Raw genomic sequence first — 17,948 nt, forward strand, 5'->3', positions numbered from 1 at the left:
CCTTTATGACACCCTTTGATCCCCCCCCCCCCCCCTCCTCCGCCAATCTGTCTGTCCTGTCATCTCTATTTTTCTACCCTGTACTTCAGCCTTTCATCTCTGCCTCCCTCTTTTGCAGGATAAAATGCATCAGGAGGTGCCATCCATTTACTAGCCCTCTCAGACACAGGAAGTCAGCTCTCTGCAGACAGGAAGGGGCCTATAAAACCCTGACGTACAGGAAATACAGCTGGACAATTGATCTTCGACTGGAAGTCTTGAAATCTTTAAAACACCTTCAGAAAGTAAACAAGATGATTGACAAACGGAACATATGAGTCTTATAGAGCTTATTATATGAGAAGATATTTTACAGAATATATTAAATGTTCAGATGAATCAGTCAGCTGTTTATTACACCAGTTTAGATTGAACCACAGAGTTTATTTCCATGTTGAACGATTACAGATAACATGATCTGGGTATCAGCTTACTACCAGTGATTAACAGGCGAGGTAAAGGAAACCTCACCCGATGTTATTCAAGATAAAATGACCCTCCCAACATCTCAATTAGTTTAATTGTCTTTACATTAACGCTGTCCCTCCAAGGAAATGCTTTTTTTAATGCCATTCTTTTATTGGGAAATGCAGCAAAGCTCTTCATACATTTTTCAGTAGCACTTTAAAGCTATTTATTCCTCAGCCACTTTTAGTATTCAATATTTTTGTGGAGCAGAGATTTGTCTATTTGACTGGATTCATCATTTAATATGGAAGGTTTTTAATTACAAAACAATTTCCATCTAAGCACTTCAAATTAAACCAGAAAAGCTCAAATGATTTGACTGGAAAATATCTTTTAAATAGTCCCAACATGTTGCACAGTATAAACTCGGAAATAGTGAGGGGCAGCTCAGCGCTGCTCGATACGACCAGAGAAAACATTAACCGCTGCAGCTTTTTTTTAATCACACTTCTCATTAAAAGGACTTTAAAAAAAACAAATGGACTGAACAGTGGAATAAAAACATAAAAATCAGTGTTCCTAAAAAGGCAGCCTGATTTAGATCAAGTCACTTCATATATACAGGATTTGATAGAACAGCCACTGCTAACAAAAACTATTTCAAACAACCTGGTCAAATTATAAGATAATTTAAACTACAGTCATCAGTTTAGAGTTAAGAGTGGCGGCCCACTGGTTAGGGCAAAGCGCTTGGAATCCTGGGGTAGTGAGTTTGAAACCCACTCCCACAGACTGCCACTCTGGGTCGCTAAGCTCCACAATGCCCCCCATGACGACAGCCCACTGCTACCCAAGGGGATGGATTAAAGGCAGAGGTAAATTCCTCCAATGTGAGATCAATAAAGTTCAATTATACTATTATAATTATATAAGACAAATAGACACACTAATAGAATCATATCAAAACTAAAAGAAAATCAAATAAATAGGACATTTTCTGAATTGAGCCAAAAATACACAGCAAAAAAGTCATTTTTTTCTTAAAATAAGTACTTTTTTTTTATTGAGGAGGAAAGTGAGACATTTTAACCAAAGGAACGAGACTATTGACATTTAAAAACAAAAAAACAATTGTATTGTTTTTTTTTCAAGTGCATAATATCTAATTATATTATTTTAAGAGCAGAAATGCTCAATTCCACAAGCAAACAATCATCTCATTTACCTATTCAAATTATGGGTAAATACACTTAACTTAAGAAATCTTTACTTATTTCTAGGTTGTTTTTTCAGTATACATTATATATCTATGCGTATATATGGCATTTTTTTTTTTCTTCTGATTGTGATCCGATTCATCCTTTTTTTTTTTTTTACCAGTTTTGCTCACAGTCAGAGGAAAGTCCTAGCGAACCCTAGTGGGCAGGTACAAATGAAGGTATTTCTGTCACACATCTTTCATGGTTCAGTAGACTGTATAGCGAACAGGGAGGTATGAATTAGGGCCAACGATCAGCAGTGTAGGCTGGTGCTCCTTCATGCAATCCAAATTTGATTAAACTTTACAGGCAGCCGTGTGACGATGCTAAATTTGGACCGGTGTGACAGAATTGTTTTAAAATTTCTATTGCAATGAACAAAGCACAAGTAATAAAAAGTATGAGTTATAGTTTTAAAGTTTTAAAAAGAAAACAAGCTTTTTCAAATCGTAGAAACGAACCAGCGGCTAATTCATCACAACATATGTCCGGGCAAACAAAGTGGAAATGCATTCATATGTTCTTGATTATCTCACTTTGATGAATTGGTCGACATCTGCGAACAAAGTTCACTGAGTTTTGTTAAAAAGTTCACCTAAATATTCTTCACAGATATCTTTCAAAGAGCTGATCATTCTGCCTGAGGGCCACAATGTCCCAGAGAACTAAAATAGCCTCATAATAAAGACGCAACAAAAGAGTGCGTGCAGCACAAACGGTCTCATCATACCTCTCCTTCTCTGCATAGTCGTTATGTAGCTGGAGCTGCTTCTCCTGGGCCAGGTTCTCAGCTTGGTTCTTCAGAGTCTGCTCGTATTCACGGATCTTCTCCTTCAAGGCCTTGATGGTAACCTCTACAGAAAATAGATCAGAGCAGAATTATAACAGAAACAGAAAATTAAAACAGAAAAATACAAAAAAAACTGTTTTCTTTGGGTGATAAATGGCAGCAGTGACCATGATGAGTTTGATGGGGGCAATTTGACCTTTAAGGAACAGCCTTTCATATCCCAAATTCTTCCTCTGTCAGCACAGACCCAGACTGTAGCCCCCGTGGCTCCAGCCTAATCTTTACATCCGTGTCTTGTACTGAATATTCAGCGCTCCCCGGCAGCAGATATGTTGTCTTCATTAGGGCTGCATTAGAACTGAAATCCCATAACCTGCTGACGGCCGGGTTCTGTACGGGGCAGCCTGAAATAAATCTAACACAACTGGAGAAATAAACAGGCCTCAGTGTTTGTGTGCGTTTCTCAGGGAGAGAAATAAGTGAGAAAGACCAAGATATAAAGCAATGCTGCCTTTGACTGAGGGCTCTTAGCACTGTGTATGTGTGTGTGATTTAAACTACAGTCTCACTGCTCTGACATATAATCAATATAGGAGAGTCCCCTTAGAGCCCTCTTACCCCTTAACTGCTTAACTGAACTTTAAACATTTAGGTTCCGGGGATCAATGGCCTCTGCTCTCCGTGCACCTCGTGCATGTGTGCGGGCTCCACGTGTGTGTTTTAGCAGGACTGGGAGTTCCACGGTGTGTTTTGGGGTTTAAATATCCCCCACCATCTATTGAGGTGGGAAGGAGGGATAAAGGATGAGGGAACAGGAAAATCAATGGCGGAATGGAACCCTGCCGTTATCGAGCTGTTCCAATTAACTCTCGCTGAGGAAAAAAAAAAGGGGGGATTCCAAAACATTCCCCTCTCGCTCGCTCACTCCACCTTTTTGACTGAAGTTGCAGCCCTTTTATTACCACTTTACGCTCATCTCTCCGCTTTCTTTGTCAGTTATTCCATCTTTCTCTACCCTGAGGTAGCCTGTCGTCTTTTATTCATAAGCCTCGGCCTGGTTTTCCTCCCTCTTTAAAACCTATTTGAAAATGTAAAACCTTGTACATATTCTGTATCTGAAATATGAATGAGTCATTAAACATGTTCAAATAAGGACCTAACCCTAGAATTTGTTTTGATGTCGAACTACAGATTTCTTTTACATGTGCAGCTAATATAAATAGCAAAAAAGTTCTTTAATCACGCTTTAAAATGTGCAAAAACGGGCTTTGACAAAAATATGATAAAAAAAAAAAGGATATTGAAAAACCGCATCATGAAAGCAACTCAACCTTTGATCAACTGCGTCTGGATGAGTTGTAGATGTTTAAGCTTTAAATTCATATTTTTCTGATGATTATGGTTTAGATATAAAGAAAATCTAAAAGGAAATGTCTTAGAAAATCCCATATGAGCAGTAAAGAAACGTTTAGTGCAGAAATATTGAGTTTAGCCTACAACATCATGGAGGAAAAGCTGGACTTGAGAGCCATCACAAGAGGCCTCTGATAAAGTAGCTGCCTTTTTAGTGATGCTTCCAGATATATAAATGGAAAGTTTAGTGGAAGGAAAAGTGGTAGGAAAAAAATTCACAGATATGATGGAGCTCCGGCTTTATCAAAGACGGATCAAAGACAAGAGACTCCATCGACTCAAGTCTCTGTGTTAGGTCACTCTAGAGACATCTACAGATTTCTGCAGGATAGTCTAAAGTGCCATTTAGATGAATTATTGTTGTATTTAATTAGGAAACCAAGGGGCAAGAGGACAGAAGAGGAGCTGGTTGAGGTCCAGTGTGTAGTTTCCATGGCTGCTGATGATTTTGGGTGCTTGTTGTGATCCATTGTTTTTTATCAAATCCAAATCCCTTCAGCCATCCACCAGGAAAGTGTAGGCTGCACCAGGCTGACGGGCTTTATGGAGATGCTGATTTCCTTTCATAGCAGGGATGGCACCTGAGTGTTTCAATACCTGCCTTAATAACCATGGTATCTCTGCACAAAACTGTTCTACAGACTAACCTGACATACATCTAGGCTCCTGTGGATCAAAATTTCTGCAAGATATCAAAACTTTCTGGAAAATCTACCTTTTTCAATAGCTGTAAATAACATAAAAAAGAACCACGAGGCTAACATTCCCCACTAAAACAGACATATATACTGATTTTCAGACGACAGACACTTAAAAAAAAGGTACATTAAGCAGATAACATTTAAATTGTTTGTAAATAGGCCTTCTGTACTGAGCACCCCAGCACAGTGTGAGTTAGGAGAATGACTTGGACAGGTTTTTGGCTACTAAATTATCACCTCAAAGCGAATTATATCCTTTCCATTAATTCCGCTCTAACCTTGGTTTTTAACTTCTGCAAACTCTTTGTTGTAGTCCTCCAGTGTCTCTCGCAGCTTGGTGTTCTCTGTCTCAATGTCGTGCATCCTCTGGAGCTTCAGCTGCAGCTGCTGAGCCAGCTCCAGCACAGGTACAGGGTCTGAGGGGAGGGGGGAAAAAAACACACCATGTTAACATAGTCTAAAGAGGATCAGACAAGCAAGGGCAACTAGGTGGCCTAGTGTGCTTGGAATAACTACAGTCAAGGCCCTCAGAGCGGTGGTTTGATCTGGTGAGGGGTCCTTGAGAAAGGCAATGAATCTTACACTTTAAGGACAAACGTTTGAAAGAGTTCCACCCTGACCTTTGACCTCTGTGGAGAATGACTGACTGTAGGAGGAAGTAAAACACTAACCATTAGTAGAAATACTGTGATAAGAAAGGTAATAGGTCCGGTAATTCAGCCATATTCATATTGTTCAGTTATATTAAGAAAGGCCCGATATTTTTAGCCTATGATGGTGCGAGTTGTTGATCCATGTTTTGTTTTGGCTTTTTATTTATTACAGCCCATTTTCAATGTGCACAGCTTTGAAAAATACATTAAAAGCCATGCAAATCATTGTACTGACCCCAATAAGTCAATATTCTCTGTAACAATGTTTTGTTACGTTTTACAATCACAGGAAAAATCTGACTTCTTCCTGTTGGTGTCACGTGACCCGCTGTGTCCACTCAGCTCCTATCATATGGCTCAGACCTCCAGCTGTCTGAGTAGACATGTGTGAAACATCAGCTATTAAATTTCCAGCCAGTCACAGTAATAAGTTTATGACTATACACTGGTTACCAGTTTCTAGACGTGACAACATCTTAACAAGTTTCCAAACCACTACAGTTTTGCCCCCACAAGTGATTCCTAGGGTTTTCCCAAAGCTGCCCCTCCCCTATCTGTTTCTGTAGAGGGCTGACTAAATACTACTTCTGAAATATTCACAGATTAAAAACCAGTTCTGCTGTCTTCTAAACAGTTCCAGGAGGAAAACATCTTCAAAGCCAATTTACAAGCCACTTATCACCTATATTAACAAATCTTAACACTAAGTTTGCATGTCATCACTTAGTTGTAATAAAATCATCTAGTACCCTATTTTGTTTTAGATCTATGAATTCAATACTCTGATATCATGAAATCCAAACAACCTATATTGAAGAACAATCTTCATTTTGCATAAAGATGAGGCAGATGTGTTGAAACACGCTGCAGGAGTGAGGTGGTAGGTTTGTGTCGAGTCTGATACCTATAGAAACAACTAATAACACTACGCTGTGTTCTAGCTGATCCTATATCAGCTGATCCTATATCATCTCCCTAACAGAATAAATGTCTTTGGATAAGAATACAAAAGCTGGTCTTCCTTAATGAATTAAAGTGGGAAATCATCACAGCACTAATGAGGTGTTTATTACAGATGTTTGTTATTTCTCTTGGCTCCAACAACAAGTTTTCCCTAAAAGGTTAGACCCGCCAAGACATCTTTAATATTTCTCATTCAGATCCATTCACTTTAAAACTAAATATTAAAACTTATTCTGAATCTATAGCAAAAATGGCTGTGTAAGGAAGGAAAAATGGAAACAGAGAGGGTCAAAAACAAGGAAAGGATAGAAATACAGGAAAAAATGGAAGACAAGGACATGACTAAAATCTGCTGCTTTAATCATTCTACAACAGCCAAATTATTCTACTGAATATGTTATTAATGTTTCATGATTCGGAAAGCAGACCACTAAAACCCATAACCTGATCAATCAAGACATTCTGTTAACATGAAATCATGTATGGCTAATAGGAAAGGCATGCTTACGCCATGGCAACTTACTGAACACTGTATTCATCAATTTTCTTCATTAGGTCAAACAATATCAAACAATGAATGACCCGCAAGAAGAGACTGTTTAGCTTTGTCACAAACATTGGATCTTTTATGGGAAGGGATCTAACGCGACGATGGCTGACGCAGCGGGAGAAGTGGAAAACAGACACAAACAGAGGCAGACAGACAGGAACACAGATTAGACACATTAACGAGAGATTACTGGGCTGTGATCAGTTCTAGTGTTCACTCCGATGCATCTTGAAAGGGAGAGCAAAAACCAGACATGGGAGCAGACAGTTGAACAAAGTGGGAAAGAAAAGCAGGAAAAAAAAAAGGCAGCGAGAAACCATAAATTAGAGATTAGAGAAACAGGGATGGAAGCAAGAAAGGAGGCATTTTACCAACAGCCCCGGAAAACACACAGCAGGGTAAACTGTCAGTGTGATGGAGAGAGCCCTGTCAGTCAGGCCAATCACATCTGATTGGTGCTCATGGGTGGCAGACTGGTGACAGGCAGCCAAGAGACGCAGGCAACGCTCATCAGCATGCCAGCTAAAAGAGCAGTTTATGCGTGTGCGCGTTTGTGTGTGTGTGTTGTACAGATAAGAGGAACTGACAGCTTACAGCTGGGGGTAAGAGCTGTGTATGTGTGTGTGTGTTTCTTGTGTCTGACGCAGTTAGATATCTTAACTATGCTAATGAGAGATCAGCAGAGAACGATTGGGGAATTTCATGCTGATTTCGTGCTGTCAAGGTGACACACCACGCAGGGCTGAGTTCAAACACACACACGTTCGACTCTCAAACAAACAAGAAAAAACACAAAAAAATACAAAGTAACATAAACGTTTGCTCTGCATATAGACTAACAGATACTTTTGTGCCCTTGAAAATGAACATTCTCTCCCACTTATCAAAGTTTTGTCCTTCACAGAGAACCCGTCCCTCCCTCGTCCAATCAGCAGACTAGCCTGTTAAAGACAGCCCGACGTGTGGGCCCCTGGTGCTGAACACTCTCACCAGACACCTTTAATCCAAACCAGAGCACACTGGGCTGACTGTCCAGGCCTTCAGCTGACAGAAGACAGAAGAAAACACACTGTTTCCTCTTTCAAGACTGCTGCATTAGTCAGGCTGCTCTGTGTCTCTGTGCATCGGGCATTACATCATTGTCTCGCTGCAGGTTAAGAATAGCCCCGTCAGAGCCGCTGCTGACTTATTGGGAGCAGTACAATCCAAAGATATTACTGTAGGTCTATCCGTGTGGGAATATGATGACCTCCTTACGCTATAGATGAACTCAACTCCTCTCGTTCCTACATTTCGGGGCCCTCCAGGACTTCCACACAGCTAAAAATCACCAACCAGCAGCTCTGTGCAGATGCTTCTGTAATTTCTCTCTGCCTCAGTGGAAGAAACGTGACTGTTTTTGTGCGTGCGCTTCGCCGCAGCCAATCCGGGGCGTACTTGTCATCGATGTCAGGATGCACGTTCCGTTAAGACCATCTTAAAGCTGCACCCATAGGATTAGTCCTTGTAGGGATGTATTAAGGAACCACACGGCGCTCCAAAAAGAGATGCTAGACTGAGCATGGCTACCTGTGCTGAGGTGTACAGACATTTCGAAAACTCAAAATGTTCCATCCTGACTGACGCGCGATGCTTTGTCTAATCAGTAGATTCACCAAAACAAAGAGCAGTAGGATAACGCTAACAACAGTCTTCGGTGGATACAGGTAATGCGTGGCGAAGACTTAATGAGGGCTTTCCCACTAAACTGACTCTAGTCGTTAACCAGGGCTGTAGCTGGAGTCCATTCTCCAACTAGCTTGCCTTTTCCCTAACAGTCAAATCAGTTCATGTTGGGTCAGTCAAGCTTTCTCCTTGTTTGTTTTAAGTATTCTAATGCATGGAGATATTTAAACTTTAGTTCATTATGTTTATAATTGTGCTAAGTTTCAACAAAAATTATAAGGCAATTATTTTATCTTTCTATATTGATGATATTACATCAAATAGAAAAGACTCTGAGCACAGACCCAAATTGTGACTTAGACCTATAACTAACACTCACATGATCTGGATCATTACCAAATTTTAAAGAATGTTACTAAGTATGAGGTGCACATCTGGTCAAAATGTCCTTAAAATCCTTTCATAATTCCATAAGTAAGGCAATATGTGTGTCTGCAGCCTCTGGTGTCTGCTCTGCTCTAACCTTCATTTGCTCTGCTCTTTTCTTTGGTCAGTAGATTAAATAATCATGGTAGCCACGGTATAATACAGTATAATACTTCCCAAATTTTTTTTTTGTCTGATGCTGAAGCTCTCAGAAGTTTCATCAATTGTTCACTAATTTTCAAGTAATCCTGCTAACAGGGAAACAAACACAACTGAAAACAAAACCTAATATTTAATAATTGTGTCTGTTAAGCAGCTGGCTGCAAATAGCCTGACTATCCAGCTAACAACAGCTTTTTTGTCACTAAAAACCTTTGTTTTCTGCAACGTAAGTATGTTTATTAAATTATTTCAAGCATTATATTATTTTTTATTCTATATTTTAAACTTATTTATTCATCACAAATCTCCTATCTTTAAACCATCAGACAAAGTTCAGTTACGGGGCTGAATTTGAGTGCATGTTTCTAAACAGAAAATGAAAACTATTCTTACCTGGGACATCAATTATTTTCTTGTACACGTTCAAGAAGGCGGCCTCTGCTTCTTTACTTCTTTTACTCAAGGCGTCAATCTGCAAAGGTGGAAAAAATGAAAAGGGGACTTTTAATTATCACCACAAATCTAGGAGTCGGATCTATTGACCCAAGAGGAAGGCCCATTAAATTCACAGTAAGAGTAGCCTACATATCTGCCTTTTCTCACTATGCTCTGGTATGCTGCCTGCGATCGAGGCTATCTCAACAACGGCTGCTTTGCCGTTTCCTTCCCGTGAAGCCGGTTCAGCTGTTCGGCTGCTGACGGATGCGTTTCGTTTGCCGTGCACAAGTGCGTGCCTGTGTCCTCGAGTGAGTGTGCCCAAGCCCGCCTGTTAGCGTATGTGTGTGTGTGTGTTTTTGTAAAACTGTGTGTTCGTCTCCCCCCTCCAGCACGCTGACATCATTAAACAGCTGGCTCAGTCTTTCCAGCCACAGCAGGGGCAGATTATTCAGTCAGCTCTTAGCAGCAATACAGTGTGGATCCATTACTGATGTAGCCATTAACACGAGAGGACACGGCATGCATTCCATCACCAATAACGTTGAAATGGACGACATTAGGATGGATCTATAAGAAATTATTACCCAAAAAAAAAATCCCAGTGTGGAACTTTTCTAGTGCTGCCAATGCTGAAACAGGAGGCAGTGAGGCTCTGCTATAGTCTGTGCCACACATCAATATGAGAATCAGACACAGTAGGCGAAAACACATCTGAAATCATGTCTAAATTGAGGGAAACAGATGCCAAATAAAGACATTCAGATGGTGCTACTGTACTGGGCAGAGCTACAGCTGACAACTCTGGCTCCCGCACTCAGACTAAACAGCCCTGTGTTTCTCTTCCAACTCCTCCAGCACATTCACCAACTGAAAAGGAATGGAGACAAAAGCCTGCGTAAGTCCAAATATAAAGTCTTCACATTCCCAGCCAAGCCAGTAGTGTAGTTGATGGGTGGTTTAGGGGGTTCTTGCCACTGTAAACAGAACAGGCTACATGTAACACTGCCTCGGCTCCTATGGGAACCTAATAAATCTCCTCACATGGCTTTGATTCATCTCTAGTTTTTTAGCCGCAAAACATCTGGCCTCGAGTAGGCTGGTGCCAGCACCCCTCCCTCCCCCTCTCCCCCCCTTTTTTTTTTCTGGCTCTCTCTCAGTCTATGTCTTGTCACTTCCATGTTCTCAGACTCGTTCTTTTTCCCCCCGTTCCATCAATGATTTTCAGTCTTTTTCTGCCTGCTCCAGTGTTTCTTAACACCAGAAAAATCAACTCCTTTGGGCTTAATCAAGGAGTATCAGGCTTTAAAAAAGTATAAAGTTACAGAGTCCAAACTTTATGTCAGAACCAGCTGTTCATTATACTTGCTGCTAGCCATGTGTAGGTATAAACAATTAGGTAGAATTTATAAACAATATAAATATTCTCATTGCCAATATTTTCTAACCTTTTTCACACCTTGATAGAAAATGACCAAACTGCTGACATAACTTCAGGAAAAAACACCTAACTATACTGTCACCTGATTTTCTCACCCTAACGAATAAAAAAAAAAGAAACAGAAATGAAATATTAGCCTTTAATATCAGACCACATTCACACTGATCAATACTGATAAAGATGTTAATCTGGATCTATAGAAATACTTTATGATCTTTTTTTTTTTTTACAGTTGTTGTTAAAAAGAAAAGGCACTTTGTTTGTTTTACATTTCGCTGTAAACACGGATACCTTTCCTCAGTGTTATCACACCCAGGGACTCTACAACCGACCCAAACTCCAACGATAAATCTCATTTTGACAACACGCTGCCTCATGTCCTCTACCCTTTTCCCAACGCTGTGTGACCGTGTGCGGCTGAAGATACTCAGCCACTAATGGAAGATTACTGATGTTAAGAACTAGGACCGCTTACACAACAACGCTGAACTTGTGTGCATGTGTTTATAATAACATGTGATCAGCGTTTCTGAGAACCGTCAACACAGCCGATAAAGAACAGAAAAAAAAAAAAACTGATGGCAGTGAAGGAAACCAGCTGCATGACTGTACAATGACTGGGCCAAGGTCAGTGGTACGGCGGCTTTATATAGCGCAACATGGGAGGCAGGAAATAGACATTTAATGTAGGACACACCCTACAGTTAAAAGCAGGTTAACTGCAGGACCGGAGCCATTAGAAGACCACCCAGGATTTGCAAATACAGCCCTGCTGTTCCAAACTGCGGCTCACTCAACCAATCCCGATGACATCTGCTGTTACATGCTCCCCTGCCTCCCCCCCCACATCCCACACAGACACATAGACTCAGCCCAAGACAACAAACCAAGTGGCACAAATGATACCTCGCCAGTATCGGTGGGTTACCAATGAGAAGTGCTTACAGTGGCAGAAGGCATCCCTACAAGTCCAAACACATACATACATACGTCAGCAGCTTGTGGAACCATCACTCAGCACCGCCTTGCTCCCCTATCTAACCCGTAGTGTGTGAAGGGCATCAGGCTGACCTGTGTGTGTGTGTGTGTGTTTGTGTGTGTGGCCCCAGTGGAGTCTGATAAGGGGAGGCTATGGGAAGCAGAGACTGAAGCCTTGGATAATGGAAAAGCTTATCTGATCGATGGACCAACAAGGAACACTAAGCATGAAATACACACACACACTAACCCCGTTTACCAAACCGATGCCTCGTGGAAACCGTCCTGTTATTGGTAATAATTATAACCCGAGGACATCCACCTTTCAATGACAAAGATTAAACAAACTGTTGAACCCTTTAAGTTCCTTCTGCTGAAACTTTTTATTGCTCCCTCAGAGCTCCACATTCACTTAGCAGTGATTATTGCTTGTATGTGGGGGTGGGGGGTGCTGGGAGATGAGTGAGACTCCCCCCCCCCCCAAAAAAAAGACCCCTTCTTGTTTTTTTCTTTTTTTGTTTTTTTGGTGCCGTCTTGTTTCCTGATCAAAGGCTTTGAGGGCTAAGCAAACAAAGACGGGTCTAAAATTACACATTCTGAATGCGACTCAAGTCGTGGCATGCGAGCGCACAGAATAGTCGCCTGATTGATGGGGTGCTCCGAGACTGGCGCGGGTGTACAGTATTATCTCAATAATCATAAGATAATGTCTTTTTTTTTTTTAGTTCCGAGGCCACCCACGGCGCGTCTCAGCGTGTCCTGGTGTGCACGCCATCGAGGTGTGTCAACATAAGGATGGTGGAAACAGCTGACAAAGCCCCAATTATACTGCTGCCGTTTTTATTCTCTAAATAGATTGTAGATCATCAGCAGAACGCGGTGGAACCGCGATAAATTACTGTATTTTTACAAAAAGGCCAGCTGTGTTTGTTGTTTTAACACAAGAATATGGAAACGGACCCAGTGTTAAACTGTAATATTCCATGGCCAGTAGTAAAACAGACCTTGTCACTATGTATTCAGATGATTCTGCTGCACTGTGTGTGTGTGTGTGTGTGTGTGTGTGTGTGTTTCCTTGGGAGTGCGTCAGTGTGCACCCACCCACTCTGACCCTGAATAAAGCCCCAGTCTTAACCAGCCGTCTGCACTCCTACCCTCGGACTTTCACATATGGGAGTGAACATGAAATGTGCGGCTGCCAGGGAGGAGGAGTCAAGATGGAATCAGGCCAAAATGATGGAGGACGTCAAAGTGGGCAATATTAGGAGCATGATTAGACACACGCACAGCCTGTTCAATTTTTTAAATCGATCTTTTTCTATTCACCATTTAACTGAAAGTCAGTAAATATCATACAACAAAAGAGGAAAAAATGGTTTATGGTTCATCAAAAGAGAACTGAATACTACAAAGGAACAAAGTGTGAGGAAAGAGATAGGATTTTGTGGTGATTTTTTTTTTTTTTTTTTTTTGCAGGATGCAATTTAAACACACCCTGGGGCTACAGGACTTCATGAATAGGACAGAAAATCAAGAGCAGGAGAGGAGAGCAAAGCCAAGGAGGAGACGAAAGAGGAAAAGGGGGAAATGAGATAGTGCTGAGAGGGAGAGAATAAGTGACAACGTAAGAAAGATGAGAAAAGAAAAGGAAGAGAGGAGCTCTGAAGAATGTCAAGCATGGTTTGTAAACAACACTGTTTAAATACTGCAAAGGGAGCAGTGATGGTTTAAATATCTAAATATTAAACTCACCTCTCCTTGGAAGCTCTTTAGTAGGGGGGCGACCTGTTTCCGTAAATCCTAAAAAGAAAAAGCAGAGATATTAATAAAAACAGACAACACACAGAACAGTTTAACATTATAACCAGAGAATGACATATTGAGCAGAGGATGACCTTAGGATTTTAAGTTTGATCGACAAAACTAAACAGTTGGTCGTCTACCGCTCAGCAAACCATTAACAACAGCACTCGCAGATTGCACTGTCAACAACACTCTGTTTCCAGTCAGTTAATATGGGGTTTACAGCGGGCTTAAAGGAGGTTAGAAGATTCTGCCAGATTCTGCCTACACAAGCATGTCCATTTCTTATTTCAGGTTTTCACAGTAGGCTGGACACCAGGAGATAACCAGGAGTTAAAAATATTAGACCAAAGCTGTTCCATTTGATGTTTGAGTCTAACAGAGACGGTTAAAGGACATGATGGTATAGGAAAGGTTGGTGATTCTTTGGAAACTCAATAATGTTGAAGGTCTACTGACTCAGCAAGTCAGCATTATATAGTGGCAATGCTAATTAGGGGTGTAAATAATAATCGTTTTGTATCGATGCATCGATTCAACAGCCGACGATCCGATGCATCGATACGTCCGCAAGAGTATCGATTTATGTTTTCTTTTTCCTCCGGTCTATTTTTATCTATTTGCTCCTGGACGTAATTCTCCCTCCTGTGCTGCGGTGGCGCTATCAAATTTTGCCCTCCTACCTCGCTTCCTGGTTATACTCTTACAGCAGTGTGTTGCAGCGAACTTGACACAGACATTTCTGATTTATCCTCAATATTGAAGCGTGGTCTGTGCTACAGGCTGTGGCTCTAGATACGGCCATGAGGTGACGAAGTGGGAGCGAGTTTAGTCCGATGACGGGACATGAGGGTCATGAAAACAAAACAAGCCGGCCTCTTGTCTGCGGCACTGTTTGCGGTCAGCTACAATTTAGGAGAGCTGCAGCGGAGCGTCTGTGGGGGGTGCGGGGACGTCTGGAGCCGAGGTATTGCATTGCACTCCTTGCACTGATTTTGTGCAGTATTTTTTGATGCAAAGCGTTTCAGAATCTAAAACGCAGGGGCATTATTATTTTTCAGTGAATGAGGTTTTAATAGGAATAGGTTGAGTGCAACTTTTCTACTTCTGTTATTTGCTGTTGTTTCTAAAAAATAAAATAAAATGCATAACGATATTACAGCTTTCATTGATTCATTTCAAATTTGAGTTAAGGTGTAAGGTGTAAAAAAAAAAAAAATGAACCAATTAATCGAATCGTATCGTGGTGTATTCTTGGGTACCGAAAATAATCTAATCACTGGTTCAGGAAATCGATACTGAATCGAATCGCCATGATGGGTGTGATTTACAACCCTAATGCTAATCATGCTAAAGTAAGTGCATCACATCATTTCAGCTTTTTAATCAATAAAAAAAATTGTGAAAATCTGTTAAACCTTGGAGTGACATAACACCAATTGTTCCCTCTTACACATAGTGCGACGTCACCCCGGTGACATTATGGGTAAGCATCAATGACATACTTATATACTAATATTTTTCTGCTTATCCTAAGGTTAGAAACAATATTTATAGCTGAACCTGTAGAAGAATCTGATATTGTGATGCAATTTTCAGGTCTGAAAAAAGTGATAACAAATAGCGTTTGTTCATTTTAAAGATGTCTGTTAAATTCAGTTTATTTATTTGGTGCCAACTCACAACAAATGTCATCTCAAGGCACTTTACAGACATTAAGCCAGATTCAGTTCATTTTGGTTGGTTAATTTTTACATTTATGCATTTATTTTAAAGGTTAAAGTAGCTCCTTTGTATTGACCAGTATTTTATAGCTTAATCCCGTTTTCCATTTTTTTTTTCTTAACTAATTTTTTTTCACAGCAATTTTGTCAGCCTTTATGTTGCCTTTAAGAGCTTTAGAAATATGATATGGTACCTCTGTCATAACCCGAAGCTTAGCTTTGAAATTTTATTTATGCTGTCATCACTATTTTATTTCACCGTTTATATTTTTTAAGTCAACGAATAGCAAAGAATTATATATATATATATATATATATATATATATATATATATATATATATATATATATATATATATCTATCTTAAGATATTTGTTTCTGGAAAATTTCTAATTCTTGAATTTGTTATTGGAAAAGTTCTGTTAAAAACAAAGGGTAGGGATATTCTGAAGAAGTTAAAAATCTATTAAGGGCATACAAAAAGCTATAACACACCAAAGCCTGCCCCTTCAGAGGGGCAGTCCTTCCTTCCTGCTACCAATGAATCCATTGTGGTGTGTGAGTGATGAACATCCGAGTGGAGAAAAGGCCTGGTTTATACCCCGAGGTGCTCCACCGAACGGTGTTTCTTATTAGAACAGGTGCAGCACCACCTGGGCCACCCAGAGGCACCACTAGTGCGTGCAATTCAGTGGCGAAAGGAGACACGGAGCACAACTACAGTTGATGCAAATTGCATTAGCGTCGCACTAGGTTTTTTCTTTTTTTTTTTGGACTACAAACCAAAAGCTTTTCATCCTTCAGGTCCTATTATATGACTTTCCAGTAGGAGTCAGCAGTTTTAGATTAGATAGCCAGTCCAATATGTATCAGGGGAACATGCAAATCACTGTGCTGTTAGGCAGGCCTGCATCCTGACAGACTGAACTGGAGCGTACGGTAAAAAGCTCAGCAGAATAGGACATTCTGTGCAGGAACATTTGATTTGCACAGTTTATGGACACAAACACAACACTGACTAATGAAGATGTTAAGCAGGACAATAACAGCTGTTTCAAGAGAAGAATCTGCATCTTTTAAAAACCTGCAGCAGTGGGAAATGTGGAGTAAGAGGCATCCTGGGCTGACCTGGGAGCTGGTCCAGACAGGCCGTTTGTCTGGGTCTTAGGACAGGTCATGAGTCTATGACCCCGCTTCATTGTTACCTCATTAGCGGTAGGGGGGTTGGCTGTTTGTCTGGGTCCATTCAATACTCCCCTGTTGTTGGTAATGACCTGCCCCCCTCACCCCACCTTCTCCTGTCCAGGGTTGCCTCACACAAAACTAGCAGTTAAGTGGCTGTTATGAAATTTGCATCAGATTGTGATCGTTTTTTTTTTTTGTTTTTTTTCAGTGTATTTTTGATATTAGCAATACATGCTTAGGTTTCGATGAGGTTTTTTAACTTGCCATTCATTATTTTCATTACTTTAAACATTCCATTAAGATGTTAAAAGTTGTTTGCAGATCAATAGAATGTGAGGAGGCTGTTATTTTCTACCCTTAATAATGTCTTACACTGTAAAGACAAATCTTCAGATCCTGAGCAAAAGGTGTTCACATGGTTAAGTTGGAATTTGTCTTACTCAAATTTCAGGTTTCATACAAACGTTTAAAGCTCTATCCTTCTTCAGGAGCTGCTTTATCTTCAATCTAACAGTTTGGACTAGAGGTATACCGATACGCCGGCCAGCGGATATTTTTGGTAGATAAATTTTTCTTGTAACTGTATAGGCTGATTCCTTAGTGCATTCAGCAGCCATGCCTTAAGATCACATTTAGCAAACGCCTGGGCCCTCCATCAATTTGCTATCTATCGTTAATGCTCGGTTTTCTAAATAAATGTTTCTTTTTCGTTTGAGTTGAAATTTGTCCTAGTTATTATTTTGCCATTTTTATCATTTAAACGGAGAAAGAAAACTGACTCCAAAATCTGACCAAAAGTATCAGCAGCTCATATGGGGTTTCATTTAGACTTAAGTCAAAATAATTGGTATCAGCTTTAAAAAACTATATCGCTTGACCTCTACTTAGGACATTTAAAAAAAAATAAATAAATAAAATGTATTTCAAACTCATGAAACAGAAATAAGGCGTTCAAATTCAGAGATAAAAATGCCCTTTTCACCCCTTTCAGACATCTCAAAAAACAGAGTTGGTCACAAACTGTGTTTTTAATAAAGGCTCTACTAATTCAAATAAGGATTTTAAAGTGTTTTTTGAGTTTAAAAATCATAAAGGCTTCCAAAATTACAAAACACTCCAAACTGTTAGAGTATTGAAAATAATCTCTGTTTATTGATAAAAGCACTGAATTTGCAGGAGTGCTTTAGTCCAGTCCTTGAGAGCAACCATCATGCAACTCTTAGGCTACGTTCACACAGCAGCCTGTAGCGACCCAAATCCGATTTTTTGGCCCATATGCGACCTGGAGCTGTTCTTTTCATGGCTGTCTGAACAACACAGATACGATTTTTTTCCAATGTGACCCAGGCCACT

General features: G+C 40.3%; 1 protein-coding gene across 5 annotated transcripts in view; it reads right to left on the reverse strand.

Moving 5' to 3' along the window:
* The window catches only part of cux1 (cut-like homeobox 1), an 80,145-nt gene that overhangs the window by 36,752 nt on the left and 25,445 nt on the right, over positions 1-17,948 (reverse strand). For all 5 annotated transcript variants that reach the window (XM_015370269.1, XM_015370268.1, XM_015370267.1 and 2 more), the window contains exons 3-6: positions 13,636-13,683; positions 9,423-9,501; positions 4,889-5,026; positions 2,437-2,560 (exon numbers count right to left, since the gene is read on the reverse strand). In XM_015370269.1, the coding sequence (XP_015225755.1) occupies positions 2,437-2,560; positions 4,889-5,026; positions 9,423-9,501; positions 13,636-13,683 (389 nt within the window). The remainder of the gene's footprint in view (positions 1-2,436; positions 2,561-4,888; positions 5,027-9,422; positions 9,502-13,635; positions 13,684-17,948) is intronic.

This window comes from Cyprinodon variegatus, unplaced genomic scaffold (assembly GCF_000732505.1).
Source record: "Cyprinodon variegatus isolate N-32 unplaced genomic scaffold, C_variegatus-1.0 Scaffold44, whole genome shotgun sequence".
Taxonomy (NCBI): domain Eukaryota; kingdom Metazoa; phylum Chordata; class Actinopteri; order Cyprinodontiformes; family Cyprinodontidae; genus Cyprinodon; species Cyprinodon variegatus.